This window comes from Protomyctophum bolini (genome assembly GCF_963924005.1).
Source record: "Protomyctophum bolini genome assembly, chromosome: 19".
Taxonomy (NCBI): Eukaryota; Metazoa; Chordata; class Actinopteri; order Myctophiformes; family Myctophidae; genus Protomyctophum; species Protomyctophum bolini.
The window spans coordinates 4,188,262-4,211,185 of NC_137880.1; the positions used below are offsets into that span (position 1 = coordinate 4,188,262).

The 22,924-nt window shown below is 45.8% G+C and overlaps 3 protein-coding genes across 3 annotated transcripts in view; 1 reads left to right on the plus strand and 2 right to left on the minus strand.

Annotated features, from left to right (window-relative positions):
• The window catches only part of LOC308334122 (kinase D-interacting substrate of 220 kDa B-like), a 105,104-nt gene that overhangs the window by 56,908 nt on the left and 25,272 nt on the right, over positions 1-22,924 (plus strand). Inside the window, exons 25-27 of the mRNA XM_080790708.1 lie at positions 13,126-13,304; positions 15,336-15,574; positions 19,405-19,590. Coding sequence (XP_080646834.1) covers positions 13,126-13,304; positions 15,336-15,574; positions 19,405-19,590 — 604 coding nt within the window. The remainder of the gene's footprint in view (positions 1-13,125; positions 13,305-15,335; positions 15,575-19,404; positions 19,591-22,924) is intronic.
• On the minus strand, positions 4,878-6,263 carry LOC308334066 (E3 ubiquitin-protein ligase TRIM35-like; the record flags this gene model as incomplete). Its single annotated transcript, XM_080790654.1, has 1 exon — positions 4,878-6,263. The coding sequence occupies one exon, from the start codon at positions 6,261-6,263 to the stop codon at positions 4,878-4,880; it is 1,386 nt and encodes a 461-aa protein (XP_080646780.1).
• LOC308334067 (E3 ubiquitin-protein ligase TRIM35-like) lies at positions 6,513-11,752 on the minus strand (the record flags this gene model as incomplete). The annotated part of the gene is made up of 2 exons (XM_080790655.1): positions 6,513-6,547; positions 10,321-11,752. The coding sequence occupies 2 exons, from the start codon at positions 11,750-11,752 to the stop codon at positions 6,513-6,515; spliced, it is 1,467 nt and encodes a 488-aa protein (XP_080646781.1).

Consider the following 22,924-nt stretch of genomic DNA (forward strand, 5'->3'; position numbering starts at 1 on the left):
CGACCAATCGCAATCATTTGCTGAGAATGTAAACTGATTGCGAACGCAATGAGCACTAACTATGAGACCCTGCAGATCATGTCTGTCTGCCTCTCTGTCTGTCTGTCTGTGTGTGTGTGTGTGTGTGTGTGTGTCTGTCTGTCCCGCTGTTACACCACCCGCCCGCCACCAGAGGGCGCAGCTGTATCACACACACAAAATAAACATGCACGCAAAATAATTTGAAAAAAGGACTGTGTGTGTGTGTGTGTGTGTGTGTGTGTGTGTGTGTGTGTGTGTGTGTGTGTCTGTGTGTCAGACTGCCACAACAGCTGCGTTCGCTTCCCGCGTTAACGCGTCTTACTGGTTTGTAAAGCAATCAACGTCATTTAATTTGGGCGATACTTCCGCTAAGATCTCGCAACTTCCGCCCCAAAGATCAACATATCATATCATCATCATCACATTAACGAAGCCCTTTTTCCAATTTAACAAATTATAAATTAATAATGAATGTATTAGTGAATTAAAAATGCGAAAACGCACCCAGGGCGCAGTACCCCCCACGGCCACAAGGAGGGGGGTGGAGGCAATATCTCACAACGGGTAAGGGTTAGTGGAATGCATTCTGTACTGGCCATATATGGAGCGTGTCTAGAGTGTGCAGGGTTTGATGAGGTCAGATCAACATATGGAATGTCAGAACAGGACAGCTCCATATATGGAGATCTAAGGGTTTGAGGTCAGATGTAGAGTTGCTGGCCGGCTCCATTATAGGCAGATAATAAATACAGTACCCCCCACAGAGGCTGAAATTCACACAAATCAAAAATCTCTGGACTTGGCAATTGTTAACAATTTTGAACATATGACCTTTAACCCTAATAAAAGTAAAATAACAGTAATATATGTTTTTTTTGTGATCATTAGAATGTCTAGATTATTTTATTAATTATTATAAATGTGCATAAAATGTGCAAAAAAAAAAATATATATATATTTTTTTACATTATTTCCTCTGGAAAGTCCTAGTAGTAAAAAGTAGTAGTAAGGTTGAAAGTTAGAAATTAATCCGGGTTTTACAGGGCTAAGGGTCTCCATGATGTAATGAGATGTAGAGGCATGTCACGGGGCATGACCAAATATGGAGGCGTGATGTCACGAGGTGCGACCATTAGGGTTTAATGCCGGGATCCCGGGATCACGGGCCTCCCGGGTACAGGGCACGCAAATTCCCGCCCGGACATTTCTTCGGGACCCGTCATACCGGAGGTTGTTGTTTTTTTTCTTGTTAGAAATTACACTAAAGGAGTTTTCACACAGTGCGCATTCTTTCCCCTGATCTATGAGTGCTCAAATGTCCAATCTGAACCCTCCCATCATTTTCAAACATGTTTGATGGTATTTATATAATATGGAATTATGGATCACACTCAAGGGCTGTAACGGGGAAGCCAGCGGGACCCAACGTAATTGTTGATGGCACGGGCGGTATTTAAATACCTGCGTGCGGGCACGGGCGGTCAAGATAAAATCAGTGGGACTCCTGCATACTCCCGCAATTAACCAGATACAGAGCTCATTATACACTTTAGCAAAATATGAATGTCTGAGGAGAACGTATAATTTCCTGTCTGCGCTGGACAAGCACCCGAGTCACTCTCTCCAGAACTGTGTTGGACATCTTCAGGCACACTCCCAAAGCTGCTGCACCTGTCAATCATTAGTAGCCTAATCAGTCTCTGTGAGAAGTGTGTTTACATTAATTTAGATCTAGGATAATGTAATTTGTTCTATTTGAGCATTTTTTGTAAAATTAACTAAAAAGTAATACGTCATTTAATTATTGCTCTTGCAATAATGGTTTTGTTTTTACAATTTTACACTGTAAACTTAATTCATAGCTATGATTCTCTACTTTCATCTGAAATGAACAAAAAAGGGGGGGCGGGGGAGGTCACACCGTTGAGTTATATAGCTCTGTGTCTGGAAGAATCTTCAAAATGTTCATTTTTCAGGAAATGTGAAAAAACCTTTTTATTTTGAAAACAAAAGCAATACTGCCCCATGGAAGTTGGTGTTGTGACTTTAAACACTGTCAATTGCTTCCACTAGACCCGTAAGTGCCCGTCACAGTCGCGGCCACTGCTGGGCCTACTTGGGAACAATGCAACTTAATGATATACGTTGTCATAGCACCCGTTTTAACTGTCAGACGGTGTCCCACATGGAGATCTGTGTGTGAAGACTGCAAACTGAAAAGTGTACTTGGCAATCAATTCGGCCCACTCGCAGAGCCTGATTGGTTGAGCCTCAGTTGGCTGAGGCAGAGGCTGTAAATTGCACAGGTGAAAGGAGTTGGCCTCATTATAGGCCCACTGGCAGAGCCTGGCCCAGGTGAAAGGAGTTGGCCTCATTAGGCCCACTGGCAGAGCCTGGCCCAGGTGAAAGGAGTTGGCCTCATTAGGCCCACTGGCAGAGCCTGACCAGAGCCTTTTGTGGTGGTTCTGGAGAACCGTGGGTCCGACCGACTCGATACCGGGCACTGCACTCCCTGTGGGGGTGTGGACTGTGGAACACGTTTGTCGAATGTGAAGTCGTGGGTGAAACGGTTCTCGAGTTACTTGCATTACAACCGTATACACACAAGTACGTACGCACATACATACGCAGAGACGTGGCACATTTATAGTAGGATGAGAGCTGGTGGAGTTAGCTGCTTTAGCGGACAGTTTGAGGCTCCAATGGACTTCAATATTGTCAAAAGAACACGCAGACGTAAAGGGTGTTCAATAGCACTGATTCATGCAAATAAAAGAAAATCGCACCCATGTGAAGTGAGGGGTCATTAGTTGATTCGACCCCCCCAATCAAACCCATTGATGCTGAGTGCCAAGCAGGGAGGCAATTGGGTCCCATTTTTTACAGTCTTTTGTATGACCGATCGAACCCCGACCTCCGACTTTCAGGACGGACACTCTAACTCAGGGGTGCCCAGAAGGTACTGTAGATCACGATCTACCAGTAGATCACATGACATGCCCCGAAAGAACATTTCAATTCAATATTTGTGGCATCTGCCACTTGATTGATTGACATCAAAAAGGGGCCTCTCAAGCTCAAATCCTCAATGCAATATTGCTGCATGTGCACAAACATTGGTAGCATTATTAAATTAAATACAAAATATCACACCTGTGTGAACTGAGTGGTGCTCCCCCTCTCTCTCTCTCTCTCATTAGCAGGCAACAGTGCAACACTCTCTCTCTTTCTGGCACAACAGCGCCACGTTTGCCCCTAATGGTACTCTAAATAAACGGACATAGTCACATTAGGACATAGGAACAACACCACTCAAAAAAACCCGACCTATTCCCATTTCTCCCGCTCTATTTCCCATTCCAAGTGCATTTGTCTTATATGTAATGCCAGCGCCCACTATTCTAAAGCACCCTCAGGTACATATTGAAACTATTTTCAGCAATGGTGGGTAGATCTTGTTGAGCTGGTCATTTTAAAAGTAGTTCTCAAGTAAAAAAAAAGGTGGGTACCCCTGCTAGTCTAACTAACCACAAGGCCAGTGAGCTGGTTCGAGCTTTTTGGCCAGTTTAGGGTATTGACAGCTTCAATGCTCACGCAGTATCTGCAGATTATATACTCACATGCTGTGGATTCAGCAAAATGCTTTGTCCCCTCATGTTTTGTCCATGTTTTTCATATGCTAAAGTTCCCGAGATCCACTGTTTCAATGGACTCCTAATTAGTCCCCATAGGATTCTGCGATCGCGGAATTTCCCAGGGATTTCTCGACCATCCGTGGGATACTAGAACGCCCGCAGAATACTAGAACGTCTGTGGAATTGTCGACCCTGTTTTTCTTCCCGGGGAATTTTCAATGGGGACATTTCCGGGAGGAAAGACCGGGGCGTGTCGCGGAGCGTCCGAAACACATGACAACGTTACTTATCAGTACCAGTAGGTACCAGTAGGCTAGGTAGTTGCGAATGCAGTGAGCACTAACTATGAGACCTAGCAGAACATGTCTGTCTGTCTGTCACGCTGTAACACCACATGCCCGCCACCAGAGGGCACAGCTGTATCACACACAAAACACACACACACACAGCTGCGTTCGCTTCCCGCGATTGCGTGTCTTACTTTTAGTTAATAGGTACTATAATAAGCATTTATGGTGAGGGGTCTGAGGAGTGAGGACACTTTCTTCACAGGGCTGGGGGACTATAGTTAGTGTGGCACATAAGGTCCCTCCTAATATCTGGTCCGACTTGAAACTGAATCTGTGTAAATGGTTCCTACTGAAACTGAATCTGTGTCCTGACAATGACAATGCTGAAGCAGAAAATAATAAATATTACACCCACACATTAGGTATCCTCTAAATTGTAGTTACTGTGGGGAGGGTTTGAATGACAATAACCTTTGCAACCAAAACAAATAATTAAAACATTAATAATTATAATAATAATAATAATAATATCCTCAAAAACTATTATTAACATATTTGATTAGTATGACCCATCCCTAATTACAATTAATTATCTATTTAATAAAATATCTTACTTGATTATTAAAACAAAATAAAACATTTGCTTGATAACTGATCATGTTAGGTTAAATCAATTAATCTCCACGGAATATGAACTAAGCCGCGGAATCAGTAAATCAGTAAACCAGTGACCTATACCAAGTATACATAGTCTGAGGACAACCTTTGAGACTTGACATTCACTAATTGGGTAATATTATCAAAACCTAAACTTTGCCATTGGACGAGACACCCCCCCCCTTCCCCGGCGCCCCCCCCCCCCCCCCCCCCCCCCCCACCCGGCGTACGGACACACAGCGACGGACACGCCATGCGGCGGGAGTAAAACACCTCAAGGCCTGAACGGCCGGGAAGCCTGAAGGGACCGGCCCGACGATGATGCAGACGACGCGTGCCTATTCGCGGAAGAAGAAGAAGCCCCTCCCCTGGCGGCGTGGTCGTGGTCCTCCTCCCTGACCACGCTTATCCTCCGCGGCAGCAGCTTGAGCGGGAGCGCGTCGTCGCCGTTGTGCACGTACGGGAAGAGCGCGTCGGTGAACGTGTGCTGGAAGGCGTGCAGGAGGGCGCCGGCGTCCGGGTCCCAGAACGTCAGCCTGCCGCGGCTCCAGTCCAGCTGCACGCGCACCCGCCGGGGCCTGGCCTTCACCTGGATGGCGGCGACGGAGCCCGCGGGCTTGGCGTGCGCCGCGTACTTCCCGTCGTAGAGGCTCACCTTCCAGCACTGGGCCACGCGCTTCCCCTTGCGCTGCGGCGAGTCGGCGAGCACGCCCACCGTCCAGTGGCCGTTGTCGCCGACCTCCACGTCCCAGCTGTGCGGCCCGCCCGCCGAGCCCAGGCCCGACTGGGCGAGCACGCGGCAGTAGAGGTCGAAGCGCTCGGGGTTGTTGGGCAGCCGCTGGTCCACGGCTCCGCGCCGCACGGCCGTCAGGTCGTCGGAGAGCACGAGCCGCGCGTGCGCCGTGTTGGGGTCCAGCACCACGGGCGTGTAGGAGACCGCCGCCTCCCTCATCCTGTCCCAGACGCGGTGGGCCAGGTTCCCCAGGTGCCGGGCCTCGTCGATGAGCGCCCCCGCGACGGGCTGCGGGTCGCGCAGCGAGAACTGGACGCGCTCCACGGCGGCCCGGTGGCTCTGCAGCGTGACGCCGCGCCCGGCCCTCAGCTCCTCCTCGATGGCTCCGATGGTGCCCGAGAGGGTCGACATCTCCCGGCTCAGGCCCTCGATCTTCTCCGCCATCGTCCGGCTCTTCTTGGACTCCTCCTCCCTCAGCGAGGAAACCCTGGCCTCCTCGTCCTCCCGCAGGAACCGGTGAAGCTCCTTGAACCGTTCCCTGATCTTCCTCTCCGTGTTCTGGGCCTGGACCGTGATGTGTTCCACCGTCTGGTCGCAGTTCGCCTTCGCCTCGGTGAAGACCTTCAGCTTCTCCCGCAGGAGCTCGAGCGACTCCTCGGCCGCCTCCCTGGGGTCCATCTTCCGACGTTTCTCCTGGACGAAGGTCTCGCACAGGTTCTTCAGGGCCAGGTTGCAGGGCGGGTCGTCCATGGACGATATGTTCTTGCAGACCGGGCACTCCCTCATGTCCTTGTGCGTCCACCACTCGTGCAGGCAGGCTTTGCAGAAGCTGTGGCTGCACAGCAGCAGGACGGGGTGTTTGAAAACGTCGCGGCACACGGCGCAGGAGAAATCCCCCGAGAAGCTTTCCGACAGAGACGACTCCATTTCTGGGGGGGGGGGGGGGGGGGAAGCTAAAAACACGGACCGTGTCAACTCGAATCGTGTTATTGCTCTTTTTTTTTCTGTGAGTAATCCTGGTTCTTGTTAAATTCCCACACTCAGCCGACACGGAGTAAGGAAAGATCTAGCTCGATATGGCCTTCTGTAGCTGCGGGAAAAAAATGGTTTGCGTTCTTCCTTTCTGATTCCGTTTATCTGCAAATAAACTGTCTCTGAGCGGCCGTCATGGTGACGTCAGCGCACTTGAACAAGAGTGGTGGACATCCAGCCTTACAGAGCCATAAGAGTAAGACAAAGAGTTACACAAACTCCGTTCACTTCATGGGGCTTCAGTCCAATCTCTTCTACATAGACTTCTATTGAGCATGGGGATAACCGGAAGTTTACGGAATGCATTGGAGTCTATATATGGGCTCGCGCGAGTACAAGAACCACGTGACCGGGCTGTTTTCTGCCCCCTCAATGTCGCAACTCTTCTGCACCATATGATGATGACCTCATTGATGAGCTCATTGGTGACTTTCTACTTCCTCGGCCTACTATTTATTGACGTGTTAAATAGCCATCATAGATCCATAACGATAGAATATGTGACACACAGAGAAAGGATTGACTTTCTTGATGTAACAATCTTCAAGGGCCCAGACTTTAACCCAAACGGGAAACTAGATTTAAAAGTATTCTTTAAAGAAACAGACACTCAACGCCTTACTACACAAAACGTCATTCCACCCGGCACACTCCTACACAGGATTAGTCAAATCACAACTACTAAGATTCCATAGGATTTGCACGCAAAGAAGTGATTTCAAAATAGCTTGTAAAACGCTATTTAATGCTCTCAGACTAAGAGGATACACTAGGACATTCCTCCGGAGAGCTCACAATACCTTTTTTGAAGTAAGAGTGCGGGATCCGGGCCCTAAATTGGCCCTGATAACCAGTTATTCAACACAGAGCAGACTAGCCAACAACAGAATAAAAAGGAATTTTGAGAACCGAACGGATGATCTTCTAAAAGATTATATAATTATATCGGCATACAGAAAAAAGAAAAATCTTAAAGACTATCTAGTACACAGCAAGCTAAAAGGAATCAACACACCAGGGACCAGAATACTTCAAACCCAAACAATTAGTCAAAAATAGAACTACAAAACGCATGTTGGAGATTAAACAACAAATAACAGCCAGAACCAGGAACTGCATTTATTTAATCACATGTGAAAAATGTGGTTTACAATATGTCAGAGAAACGGGTAAAACAATAGCTACAAGGCTGGGACACCACAGATACAATATTAACAATGCAAAAAAGACAACCACAAGGTTTGTTCAACATTTCATGGCTCACGGCATTGAAGCTCTAAAAGGCGCTGGACTTCAACACAATCCCAACTGGACAGTAGGACAAAGACGTTTTAATGAAAAACAGTGGATTAAGAACCTCAACACGGATTTTCCTGGAGGCTTAAACATGCCTAAAATCAGATCTTGAATACAACAAAACTTAAACTCAGGATGAAACTGGAGAAAATCTAAAAGTGATTGGATCAGACTTCCTTCAGATACATGGCGAATGCATTCATTCCTTGCATTGTGCTTACCTGGTTTTCTACCAGGGAGGGGAGAGGTGCCTCTGATCGGTCAAACAATATTCTCCAGTGCTCCAAGCCCCTCTGGACCAGAAAGCACGCTGGCTGGGCCAGGCTACCCGCCCCTCAAGACCAGAAAGCTACTTTGCCCGTAAATCCATGCTCCAAGCAACAGACTGCAGACATAAACATTGAAGCATGGACCTCTCGCAGTCAACAGTTACTTTTGTATAGTTTAGCTTGGATTTCTACATTGCAATATTGATACTTTACTATTATGTGAGTACTTTTGCTGCATGAAACTTGTTTCCAGGAATCTGAGGTCCATATTCGTCAAGATATGCAGAGCAGTGTTGATTTTGACAACACACTTTGACATTGTTTTAGTTTTTGTTGACTAAAAGTCTTCTCGCCCATTAGAAGGACAATATCAGTCACCAGAGAGAGAGAGAGAGAGAGAGAGACAAGGACGGATGTTTTCAATGAATCTTTCTGGAACCCCTTTTGGTGTTTTAAGCATTATGTTATGCTTTAGCTGTTGAAAAATAGCAGATCTACAAGCTCATAGCGCGGCACCAGTAGCTATTTTTGAACTGGTGGGCGTGTCCACATAGAAACGACATTTTAATGAATACTGCACTCTTTTTTTAACACATTCTTCCCCCATATATAATAATACATATACAATATTATATATTTTATAATAATAACAATAATAATACTAATAATACTAGTAATTATATTAATAATAATGATTATTATTATATTAATAATAATAATACGGCACACACGCACACACATATGTGGCACAAATCTTTAACTATAATGCTTTCAGAACGAACACTTTCAACTCAAATCTTTGCTTCTGGTGGGGTTCCCTGGAACAACATATTTTCAGATGGGCTCGGCGGACAATTTCATATATTTTTGGGGGTCCTTGACATGAAAATGTTCGAGAACGACTTTGGGGTTTTTCCAGAAAACTGTCAGGATTTAGAAGACATTTTGTAGAATCGGGTCTAAATGGGTTAAGTTAGGTCCCGGGTCGGATGCTGCTGCATTATTGATTATTTATTGATATTATTTTTGTTTTGTTTTGTGTTGTTGTTTTTTTGCTTGGCCTTTCCTTCCTCAGCGATCCTAGAGCGGTTTCGCGCATGCGCACTGCAGTTCACTTGTATACAGGCGGACTGGGAAAGGCTCACGAGTTTAAATCGACGGAGCCTCTCCATGGTCTTTTCTGATTGTCTGGTTTTCTAGAGAAAGGATGGTCTTAAAAGCAGGGCCAGAAAAAAGGTTCTGAGAAGCCCATCTGAAACCGTGCCGTACTGCGCTGTGCGCTGTGGAAACAAACCCAGAACAAAAGAAAATAGGTTCAGGTTCTGGAAAGTTCTGGTTCCCCCTTGCTAGTGGAAAAGGGGCCTTATTGTCATCAGGCCGGAACCCTCAAACCAGAACTTCCTTTCCCTCAAATGGGAAGAATAATACCTTCCCAATAAAAGAAGCCTTGAAGCGGCGTAGTTTTGCTGACGTAGTTTTTCTGAATACAAAATAAATGTAAATGTGAGTGTGCTTTCCAGAGACTATTTTAGCGTCTGTGTACCTTTGTTATTCCACAGGGAAATTATATTCTCATCACAGGCTATATGACACTACAAAACAATGACTACAACATGACGTACCATCCTGATGACTATGAAACAATGGACTTTGAGAACCAAAAATAAATAAATCACACCCGTGTGAAGAGAGGGGCGCTCTTACCATCGTACAGCATCACGACGTAGTATTTGTGTTGGACAAAAATAGACACGATGCCTAAACAGACGTTACCAGGTCGAAGGATGCTCTAAACGTACATTAAAATAGCCATAGACTTTGCTGCCATATTATAACATTACTTCCGAGAACCAGGGGTTGGGGGGGGGGCTATAGCGCCCCTCAAAAATAAGTGAGAAGAAGTCATCATCGCCATCACATTATCTCCTCTATCGTCGTCAACAACTTAAACTCATTGACTGCCATCTAGTGGTGGCTTTGAGCAGAACTTTTTGCCAGTAAAGTGAAGAACTCATTTTGGCCGGAAACCGCAGAGTCAGGAAGTAAAATCCACTATATTTAACATGGATTGTCATTTATAATACACCCAAAACGTACTTTTGGAATACTATTGTTTAGATACATCAGACAGCAAACCATATTTTACGTTCTAAGATGCTTCTGTCCCGTAGCAAGCTTATAAGCCAGCGGATATTTCATTTTTTTCCCCCCGGAAATGAAAACCGGAGCGTTTGTTACGCAGGGAATCTGGACACAGCTGAGCACCTCAATTAATTGATATTAAAAAAAGGCGTCCTTAGGCGTCAGTGGCAACGGGGTGAGTTAATCATCATCTTCATCATCATCATCATCATCATCATCATCATCATCATCATCATCATCATCACCATTATCTTCATCAACATAATAATCATAATCTTCATCATCAACATAATCATAATCATCAGAATCGTCTTCTTCCTCATCATCGTCCGCTTCATCGCCTTCGTCATCCTTATCTCCGTCGCGGCGGTCGTCGCCATCGTCCTCTCTCGTCGTCACGCTAGTAATAATCCTCCTCGGCGCCACCTTCAGGGGGAGAGTGGCGTCGCCGTTGTACACGTTGGGAAAGACCCTCTCGGTGAACCCGGCGGCGAAGGTGTGTATGTGCGCGTCGTCGCCGTCGCCGCGGGCGTCCGGGTCGGAGAAGGACAGCCTCCCTCCGCTCCAGTCCAGCGTCACCCGGATCCTCCGGGGCTTCCGCCTCACCGGCAGGTCGGTGAACGAGCCCGGCGTGTACGCCGTGTACTTGCCGCCGTACAGGTTCACGCTCCAGACTTTCCCGCCGCCGCCTTTCCCTTTCCGCCGGAACGACTCGGCCAGCACGCCGACGCCCCAGTCGGCGTTGTCGCCGACCTCCACGTCCCAGCTGTGGCGCGGGGACCCCGGGCCGAAGCCCTCGGAGCCCAGGACGTACGGGTACTCGAAGCGCTCCGGGTTGTCGGGGAGCCGCTGCAGCCTCCGCTCGCCGCGCCTAGTCACGCCGGTCAGGCCGTCGGAGAGGACGAGTCCCGGGTGCGCCGTGTTGGGGTCCAGGATGACGGGGGTGTAGGAGACGACGTCCTTCATCCTGTCCCAGACTCTGAAGGCCAGGTTTCCCAGGTGTTTGACGTCGTCTATCATGGCCTCCGAGAGCGGCTGTGGGTCCTGCAGGGTGAGCTGGACCGTTTCCGCCGTGTCCTCGCAGTGCCGCAGGAATGACGCCGACGTGTGTTCGGCTCTCAGCTCCTCCTCTACGTCGTTGATCTTGTGCGAAAGAGTCGATATGTCTCCGTTCAGAACCTCGATCTTCTCCTTCATCGTCTGGCTCTTCTGCTTCTGTTCCTCCCTCAGCGCGGCGATCCTGGCCTCCTCGTCCTCTCGCAGGAACCGATGAAGCTTCTCGAACTGTTCCTTGATCTTCCTCTCCGTGTTCTGCGCCTGGACCTTGACGTGCTCCGCCGTTTGGTCGCAGATTGTTTTGACTTTAGTGAAAACCTTCAGTTTCCTCCGCAAGAGCTTCAGTAATTCCTCGGCTCCCTCCTCGGGATCCGTCTTGCGACGTTTCTCCTGCGTGAAGGTCTCGCACAGGTTCTTCAGAACCAGGTTGCAAGGCGGATACTTCCTCTTGTTGATTTTCTTGCAAAGCGGACATTCGTTTGTCCTCTTCTGCGTCCACCATTCCCGCAGGCAGGCTTTGCAGAAGCTGTGGCTGCACGTCAGCAGTACGGGGTCTCTAAATATGTCGCGGCACACGGCACAAGAGAAGTGCTCCTCTGAAAAGGAGACCTGGGCGGCCATTTTAGTCAGCACTCGGTGGATCCAAACTGGGCCAGTATTTCCTCTCTCAGCTAGCTGTTGGAGAACGTATTGTCCACTTAGTTTTGCTTTCTCTAGAAGTAGACCCGTTTAGAACACTGTCACAGTGATGTCACCGCATGTGGAACTCCATGTAAAGGCTAGACTTAGGTCATATATATCTTTGACCGTTTCTAAAGGTGCGTTCAGACATGAATGTATATTCGGCTCGGTTCGTCCCATTTGACTTGCTCTAGTATGTGAAGAGTCTGCCTGAGCTATTAACTCATTTTTTCATTTTAATCACACCTGTGTGAAGTGAGGGGCACTCTTATCATCGTACATCACCATGTATCATCTCATACTGGCCAATCAGAATGCCTGTTGCCTGTGATTGGTTAGCTAATTTGCTCGTCTACATAATTATGTGACTAAATTTGACTGAGGGACTGCCATTGGATTTTTCACCCCCGTTTTGATATATTTTGCCTCTAAGGGAATCTTAGCTTCAAATTGACAAACCAATGTCAATTGGTTTTGGAGATATCGATTCCCCTGGTTTGCGGAAGTCAATTCTCTATGGAGAATAACATGGGGTGATCTTAAAATCGTTTTAATATAAGTGTTGTGGTCCAAAAATAAACAAGCTGTCTCGGCATTATTGTCAGGGGAGGTGTCTCTGTATCGTTTGCAACAGTCAGTCACTCATATATGACACAGTCTGCTTCTAGCGAAAATGTAACTAATTCAGTAGCAGTAACATTAGCATTTTCTCTCAGTCAGTTGATTCTTAATATCCATATGAGTGAAGTGGCCGGGGTGACATGATTCTTTTTCAAACACAGTTCTTAATATGAGGCGATCTAAAATCCCCCTATGGGGATTATAATGCAAACTAAAAGTACACAAACCTGTGGATTTGCGCCCTCTACCGATATTGACGTCAGACTTCGGTGCTCTATAATATTTGACTGTTCGGATTTCGGCCAACTGTTATGTCCTATATTAGGTATTCGGTTTCGGCCAAGAATGTCCCTTGCTTTCGGTGCATTCCTAGTTAACCCATTCTGAACGGGAACCCCTTTTGGTGTTGGCATCATGTTATGCTTTAGCTATTGAAAAATAGCAGATCTACAAGCTCGTAGCGCGCCACCGAGTGGCGCGCTACGAGCTTGTAGGTCTGCTATTTTCGAAAAATCGAAGAACGACTGACATTTTTTAGAATCTGATCTCAGGTCAGAATGGGTTAATCAGACCAGTGTGTGTCCAGTGGAAACCTCGTATGAATCTGATCTCAGGTCAGAATGGGTTAATTGTGAGATGAATTCATGTCCAGCGTTTTTTCCTCCGTTGTGTGCATGTTGTGTATACTGCAGGATCACCAAGAACATCCCGACCACCAAGGACGTGGAGCCTCTGCTGGAGATCGACGGGGACGTGCGGAGCTTCGAGGTGTTCCTCTCGTCGCGCACGCCCATCCTGGCGGCGCGCGACATCAAGACCTTCCTGCCCTGCACCGTCAACCTGGACCCCAAGCTACGAGAGATCATCGCAGGTATATATATATATATATATACGTTAAAACCAGGGGGGCAGTCAGACGGATATTTTGTGAAGCCACTAAGGAAATGAAAGTTCATATAATGGCCTGTTGTGGCGCTATCATTGGGCTCAAAAAAACCCATAGCCCCATAGAAGTCCATGTATTTGGGCCCAACTTCACCTAGACTGTATTACCTTAATAAACATGGTCATGAATACTTTTCGCTTCCAGTCACTAGTTTAAAGTCTCATTTCTAATGTCATAATATTCTTTTTGGAAAATGATGGCCCCATTTATAAAAAAAATTACCATAAAGTCGCGCATGTTCTGAGGGGCGTGGCTACCGTTACAGTTCATGAACGGGATCCCCCACCCACTCGAGTCAAAATAAAAACCAACGAAGAAGAAGGGGGGAAGTCCCGCCTCGTTGTCTGGGCCAGCCAATGGCCAAACTGGGCTCAAACGGATCTTGAAAGATGGCGACTTACAGTGCAAGGGATTTCAGGCTTCATTTTACGTCCATGTTAGACCCGGGGAACGCTTTGTCCATATTTTTTACAGTCTATGGTTAAAAACCCATTTAGACCCGAGGACCATTCTACAAAAAGTCTTCTAAATCCTGAAAGTTTTCTTGGAAAAAAACCCCCCATGTTTCTATGTCAGTTCGTTCTTAAACTTTTTCATGTCAAGTTCAAGGACCCACCAGATTATATGTAATTGGCCGGCCGACCCCCATTTGAAAATATGTTGTTCTAAAACAATTAGTCCCAATACTTGATTCTGATTGGCTGGTTGCCGTCACGTGATCTCACCGATAATCCACACCTTCAATCACTTTGTATCATCCTGCAGCCTTGTGGCTGTACTGGGGAAGGGGAGCACTTGATTGCGTCTAAGCACCGCCCGCACTCATATGACAGGCAGCCCTGTAAAGACATCAAGCGCTATTCTCCAGGCACATACAGTAGCCTACTTGCTGAGCAAAACAAGGCAGTGATGTGGCTCACTCTGGTGGGCGCAAAAACTTTTGTGAATGTAATAGTTTCATTAGGTTAATATTGCTATATGTTTGTAACCGTTTTAGAAAAGCAATAAACCATGCGAGGTCCCAGCTCTCACCTCTCAGCCTCTCAGCCATGGTAAAATCCACAGTAACCTGAGACCTCTTGTGGCCTATTGCTTTATTCCAGGGACCTCCCCCAGAAGCAAAGATTTGAGTTTAAAACGTTCGCTGTGAAACAATATATTTTCAAAGATTTTTCAAAAATAAACACCAAAAGGGGTTCCCGCCCACAAAATGGGTTAAACCAGTGGGTTAACCCACTTTAGATCTACAAGCTCATAGTGCGGCACTCGGTGCCGTGCTATGAGCTTGTAGATCTGCTATTTTTGAAAAATGGTGATGCGGCGCAAATCTTTGATTATATATTCTTTCAGAGCGAACATTTTGAACTCAAATCTTTGCTTCTGGGGGGGGGGTTCCTGGAACAACATATTTTCAGATGGGGGTCGTTAGCCAATTTCATATCATTTTTGGGGTCCTTGACATGCATGAAATATTGAGCACCACTGATACAGCAACAGTTATTTCAGAAGACTGTCAGAATTTAGAATACTTTTTTTTTTAAATTTCGACGTCAGGCCTAAATGGGTTATATGGCAAAATAAAAAGGTAATTAAAATGTTGACATATTATTGCTTATAGCGGCTTTCATGAAAGGCGCTATATAAATTCAAGCTATTTTTTAATTTTTTTATGATTCAAAATTGTATTGCTTTTTCAGTAACAATTAAGACAACAAATGAAACAAAACTAGACAAGAAAATAATAAATACATTACACAATGAAATCTTTACAGAAATACAATACAATACAATACAATACAATACAATACAATACAATACAATACAATACAATACAATACAATACAATAATAATAAAAAAAATAAGAAAAGGAAAAATAAATGCCATTGCACCTGGGTAATAATAATTGCCACTGTATTTAAGGAATCAAGCTATTATTATTATTATTATTCTCTCAGACGTGCGCGCGGCCCGGGAGCAGATGACCTCCTACCCCCCGGGGGGGCTGCAGGACGGGCCCACCTCCCTGCAGCAGCAGCTTCGGCCCACCTCGGTGTACAGCCAGGTGTCTGCCCTGTCGCCCTCCGCCTCCTTCACGGGGGGCCCCTTCAACGGCCCCCCGGGCGGGGGCCCCCCGCAGACCCACAGCAGCTACTACAGCGGCCTGGCGGGGCCACAGCACCCCTACTATAACCGGGTGAGTGAGTGAGTGAGTTCTTCTGGGAAGTTTTCAGTTTTTTATCTCAGAGCGACGTGGTGGCACCCTATAGGGCAGGTGTGTGGGCAACTTTAATTTGACAATGAAGAGGGCTACTGTATTTCCACGCTTCACTCCAGAGGTTCCCACGGGGTTTTTCCTTGTCATATACATAACTCCACGGGGTCCGCCTGCAGTCCCCCCCCCCCCCCCCCCCGCTCCACTAGGGCCCGAGCGCCTCGAACGTTGGGAGAGCCTCACTAGAGTTTTAGACCAACTGTTTGGGAAACGGTGACGTATGCGGACCAAGCAATGGCCTTCGCCCCCAAGGTTCAGTCGCTCTCCATTGGACGGACAGACAGACGGGCGGACAGACAGACAGACAGACAGACAGACAGACAGACAGACGGCAGTCGGTATATAGGGAACTGTGTTGTGTGGGTCGATCCTCACGTGCAAGAAAACACGGCCTCAAATGTTCGTTTTAGTTCCCAGCGGTTTGTTTGTTTCATGATCTTGCCAAACGCTTTAATTAGCTGGGTGATGTTTTCAGTCTGTCTGTGCTACATGTGCTCCCGTTTGATTTAGTTTCGCTTGATGTTTCCTGTGTGTGCGCGTGCGTTCGTGACCCCCTTGCAACTGTTGTTGACATGACAAGGAATTGATAACATGCACTGGGGTTCCAGAATTCCAGATTTCACACCAGAAAATGTTAACATGAGTTTTGTAAAAGTCGGACTTTCTGACTTCCAAGTCAGACGCTTGAGGAATGATGAATGGGGGTCATACCTATGTTCCCTCAGCCCTATGTTCCCTCAGAAGGAGCATTGGTCCGAGGTGCGCTGCAGGGGGTCGGGAGAGGGTGGGTGGTTAGGTTTAGGTGTCTGCCCCGGGGGAGGTTAGGGTTAGGGTGAGGGTTTGAGGTAGGTTGTCGATCGGACCGTCGGCATATTGACGCGGACCCGAGGGAACATAGGTCCCGATGAATGGTGTCAACAACAGTGCCGCGACGTCTCGCGTCATCGCATTGTTGCGTTTTTGACATTATCTGTTGGATCGTTTGTTTCGACGGATGCCTTTATTTCGTCATGTCACGTCGTCATTTCGTATCCTCGCTGTCGGGCAGAAACCTTCAGTCTTCATTACAGATTGAATTGATTTATTTATTAGATCCCCCATTAGCTTACGGTGAGTCACAGCAGCTATTCTTCCTGGGGTCTTAATGGACAACTTTAGTTTTTTTTGTTATTAGAGTAAGTAAAAGGTGAGTGTTAATTTTCTTTCATTTGCTGCTTTCTTTTGTTTTGGGGATTTTAGCTGTTTTTGACAGGGGGGCGGGGGCATTCGAGCATGGGGCTAAATATGTATTTTTTTACAAAATATTATGGCGATTCATTTTTTTATTATTTACTATAGTCCTAATAAACCCCAAGAAATTACATCTGGCCACAAAAGATCACAGGATCTATTGAATGTGACAAACTGACAAACATATTGAGCCTATACACACAGTATAAGATCTGCTGTGGCCAGATGTAATTTCCTGGGGTTTATTAGGACTATAGTAAATAATACAAAAATAAATCACCATAAAATGTTGTAAAAAAATACATATTTTGCCCCATGCTCGAATGCCCCCACCCCCCTGTCAAAAAGAGCTAAAATCCCTAAAACGAAAGAAAGCAGCAAATGAAAAAAAATGAAGACTCATCTTTTACTTTCTCTGATAACAACCTAAAACATGAACCTTGGTTGAAAAAAACTAAAGTTGTCCTTTAAACATATCATCATTAAAACATTTCTTCCATATTATTACTATACATTCACATACAACATTCATTCAACACAACAATACAACACTAAACAACTCATGATCCGTCTACTACATTTGATAGCTAGCTCCACAGTACAGTACACACTGCACAGTACACATCTTCAGCATTGATAATAAAGTAAATAGGCTATATCATGGGGTAGTTTTTGGGTCGTCGAAAAGGCCTTTCTGTGTGGAGTTTGTATGTTCTCCCCTTGTCCTCTAGGGTAGGTATACCTCACAAAAAACAATGCAGTAATCCTGGTCTCTAAACTGCCTACCCCTGGCCAGCCGGGGAGCCTGATGGAGGGGAAAGGAACTGGTTGGAATAACGTGTTCCTTCCACGCTCTACGTCCAACTAGGGAAACAAGGAAGCATGAGTTCAAGTCCGTTGCTCTCCCCAGGTTGGCGGAGGGTGTGTATAGAGCCCAGGATCACATTAGATAATTGACAACAGGGGTGAAAAATGGGTTACAAAATCGTGGGATGAAAATAAAAAAACGACTGGAGACCCCCAGGGCTCCGTGCTAGTGTATTCCCTATAGCTTTCGCAGAAGATAAGCAGATCAACAAGCTCGCAAACACGTCGCATAAAGCTTTCCTCACATAGAGCGCCGAAGTCCTGACGTCCCTCGCTCATCCCCCTGGTTCATGGAAGTCTTTTTTTCTCTCTGGAGAATATCATGGGGTCATCTTAAATTCGTCTCATATAAGAATTGTGGTCTGGGCGATATTATCGGAGAGGTGTCTCTGTATCGTTTACGACAGTCAGTCACTCATTATACTGTATGATACCGCCTGTTTCTAGTCAAAATGTAACTACAGTAATTGAGCAGCAGTAACATTAGTGTTTTCTCTAAACTTTTCAAACAGTTATTATATGAGGCGATCTAAAATCCCCCCATGGGGAATAAAAAGCACATGAACCAGTGGACTTAGCGCCCTCTAGTGATATTGACGCCAGACTTCGGGTGCTCTATTACGGAGACTTTTTAATGTTTTCTTTATTTTTTGAGTGGTGCAACCACTCCAAGGAACAGCAATGTCCGTGTGTACACCCATGTGTTCACCTATGTATGTATTAACCCATTTTGGGCGGGGAACCCCTTTTGGTGTTTTAAGCATTCTGCTCTACTTTAGCTATTGAAAAATAGTAAGTAATAGTAAGGTCTGCCATTTTTGAAACGTCGTAAAAGTGTGGCGCAAATCTTTTAATATTATATTCTTTCAAAGTGAATGTTTTTAACTCGGATCTAAATGGATTAATGAGCAGGAGTATGACTGAGTACCAGTAGGGGCGCTGTTTGCCAGAAACAGAGAGAGAGAGATAGTATTAGTGCTGCACTGTTGCCTGCTAATGAGAGAGAGAGAGAGAGAGAGGTTGCACCACTCAGTTTACACGGGGGTGTGATTTCTTTTCATACACTGTTCTGCTCAACAGCGATGATGTCCATGAAGCCAATGCTATGCATTAATTCAGTATCATTTTATTTAATTCAGTCTCATTTTATCCATCCATCCATCCACCCATCCACCCATCCACCCATCCATCCATCCATCCATCATACATGCATCCATCCACCCATCCATCCATCCATCCATCCACCCACCCACCCATCCATCCACCCATCCACCCACCCATCCATCCACCCATCCATCATCCACCCATCCATCCATCCATCATCCACCCACCCATCCACCCACCCATCCACCCACCCATCCATCCATCCACCCATCCATCCATCCACCCACCCATCCACCCACCCATCCATCCATCCACCCATCCATCCATCCACCCACCCATCCACCCACCCATCCACCCATCCATCCATCCATCCATCCATCCATCCATCCATCCACCCATCCATCCACCCACCCATCCACCCATCCATCCATCCATCCATCCATCCACCCATCCACCCATCCATCCACCCATCCACCCATCCATCCATCCATCCATCCATCTTTAAATGTGTTTTATATTTTTTCCCACCCCCCCCCCCCCCTCCACCTCAGCCATACTTCCCTCAACATGTGTACCACCTGCCACGGCCCTCCTACATGACCTCCTACCCTCCTCTTCCTCCTCCTCTTCCTCCTCACCACCACCTCCTCCACCACCACGCTCCACCACCACCACAACAGCGCCTCCTAGGGGCCAGGGGCCAGGGGCCCCTCAGGGACCATGCAGGGGGTGGACTCGTAAGTACACCGGGGGGGGGGGGGGGGGGGGGGGAGGGTGTCGGAACGTAGAATATTATAACATAGAATCATTATACATGGGCAAATGGCGGCCCCGGGGGCCACATGCGGCCACCACCTTCACGTAACCCATTCTGACCTGAGATCAGATTCATACGAGGTTTCCACTGGACACACACTGGTCTGATTAACCCATTCTGACCTGAGATCAGATTCTAAAAATGTCAGTCGTTCTTCGATTTTTCAAAAATAGCAGACCTACAAGCTCGGTGGCGTGCTATGAGCTTGTAGATCTGCTATTTTTCAATAGCTAAAGCATAACATGACGCTAACACCAAAATGGGTTCCCGTTCAGAATGGCCCTCAGGTCAATATCAGAATACTGATATATTATTGATTTTGCAAACATGACCCACTTGAATTACTTCGGTCTAAATTAGTAGCTTCATGAGTAGTACTAAAATGTTATTATATTTTTTATTGAGTTCAATGTATTTGTATTTAGTTTATAAAGTTAACATAAATGTAATTAAAGGCATTTTAAATCAAATTCAGGAATCCAATTGAAAAATAGCCAAAAAAATATTCAGGATTTTAACACAATGTGTCGCGTTGCGACGTATTGTGAGCTTGTAAGCCAGAAAACCCCAGACCACAGAAAATCTACTGAATGTTAAAAGTTAAGGTTTTTTTTTTTTGGGTGCAATTTTTTTTTACATCAAAAACCCTTTAAGACTTCCTCGTGACATAATCTATTAGTTAATCACGTTCTTGTTAACGTGCTCTTTCCATAACCGCCCGGAAGAGGTCAGAGAAGTCACCCTTCAATAAGTGCGACGACGTCCTTTAACCCATTCTGACCTGAGATCAGATTCATACGAGGTTTTCCACTGGACACACACTGGTCATGATGAACCCATTCTGACCGGAGATCAGATTCTAAAAATGTCAGTCGATTTTTCAAAAATAGCAGACCTACAAGCTCATAGCGCGCCACTCGGTGGCGCGCTATGAGCTTGTAGATCTGCTATTTTTCAATAGCTAAAGCATAACATAATGCTATAACACCAAAATGGGTTCCCGTTCAGAATGGGTTAAAGCTGCTATAAGCAATAATACTGTATGTCCAAATTTTAATTACTTTTTATTTATTTTTGGTATAAAATGTATAGTCTTTAGCTATTGAAAAATAGTAAGTAATAGTAAGGTCTGCCATGCAGGGGGTGGACTCGTAAGTACACCGGGGGGGGGGGGGGGGGGGGGGAGGGTGTCGGAACGTAGAATATTATAACATAGAATCATTATACATGGGCAAATGGCGGCCCCGGGGGCCACATGCGGCCACCACCTTCACGTAACCCATTCTGACCTGAGATCAGATTCATACGAGGTTTCCACTGGACACACACTGGTCTGATTAACCCATTCTGACCTGAGATCAGATTCTAAAAATGTCAGTCGTTCTTCGATTTTTCAAAAATAGCAGACCTACAAGCTCGGTGGCGTGCTATGAGCTTGTAGATCTGCTATTTTTCAATAGCTAAAGCATAACATGACGCTAACACCAAAATGGGTTCCCGTTCAGAATGGCCCTCAGGTCAATATCAGAATACTGATATATTATTGATTTTGCAAACATGACCCACTTGAATTACTTCGGTCTAAATTAGTAGCTTCATGAGTAGTACTAAAATGTTATTATATTTTTTATTGAGTTCAATGTATTTGTATTTAGTTTATAAAGTTAACATAAATGTAATTAAAGGCATTTTAAATCAAATTCAGGAATCCAATTGAAAAATAGCCAAAAAAATATTCAGGATTTTAACACAATGTGTCGCGTTGCGACGTATTGTGAGCTTGTAAGCCAGAAAACCCCAGACCACAGAAAATCTACTGAATGTTAAAAGTTAAGGTTTTTTTTTTTTGGGTGCAATTTTTTTTTACATCAAAAACCCTTTAAGACTTCCTCGTGACATAATCTATTAGTTAATCACGTTCTTGTTAACGTGCTCTTTCCATAACCGCCCGGAAGAGGTCAGAGAAGTCACCCTTCAATAAGTGCGACGACGTCCTTTAACCCATTCTGACCTGAGATCAGATTCATACGAGGTTTTCCACTGGACACACACTGGTCATGATGAACCCATTCTGACCGGAGATCAGATTCTAAAAATGTCAGTCGATTTTTCAAAAATAGCAGACCTACAAGCTCATAGCGCGCCACTCGGTGGCGCGCTATGAGCTTGTAGATCTGCTATTTTTCAATAGCTAAAGCATAACATAATGCTATAACACCAAAATGGGTTCCCGTTCAGAATGGGTTAAAGCTGCTATAAGCAATAATACTGTATGTCCAAATTTTAATTACTTTTTATTTATTTTTGGTATAAAATGTATAGTCTCTGTGACACACCTATAGGGGCCGCAATATGCATTCAAAGATGTTCCTAGAAGCTTTGTCATTGGTCGGGGAAAAAAACCCGGTCGCAATGACTAACCAATCTGGAAGCAGACAGGCAAATCGACCTGTGACAAATCTTCTAGGAAAATCTTTGAATGCAAAATTGCGGCCCCTAAAGATGAGTCACATTATTTTGGGAGCGTTCTACCCATTGCTGGCTGTCTGAACACCAAGAAGGAAAAAAAAAGAAAAGAAGGTCATTCAAATTTGGACATATTATTGCTTTATAGCAGCTTTAAGTTGTTTAGCCCCGTTAAAACGTAACACCACGAACGCCCGGGGGGTATTTATAGGACCATTAAATCAGAGCGTCCAGCGATATGCAGCTACGGAGCACATTCAGCGAGGCACCAGGCGCTATCCCAGATGTAGCTGAAGTAGCCAAAACACCCCCCCGAGGCGATCATCGACAACCACGGGAGGTATATGATTAATTCTAAAACGGGTAGTCCCAATACTTCATTCTGATTGGCTGGTTACCATCACGTGACCGGTGTAAATTTCACCGATAACCCACTCCTTCAATCCTATCATCTTGCAGCCTTGTAGCTGAACTGGGGAAGGAGAGCGCTTGATTGATTTACAAACACATGCCGTGCGGGCGTCTAAGCACCGCCCGGCTCATAATGACTGTGGATGTTTGGCTCCAGGCAGCCCCGTAAAAACATCAAGCGCTATTCACCCGTCACATAGCCTACTTGCCGAGCACAACAAGGAAGTTATGTGGCTCGCTCTGGTAGCGCAAAGCGTAGCTACTTTTGTGAATTCAATAGTTTTATTAGGTTAATATGGTACATATGTTTGTAACCGTTTTAGAAAAGCAATAAGCCACTCGAGGCCCCAGCTTACCGGGTATTTTACACTGGCTGG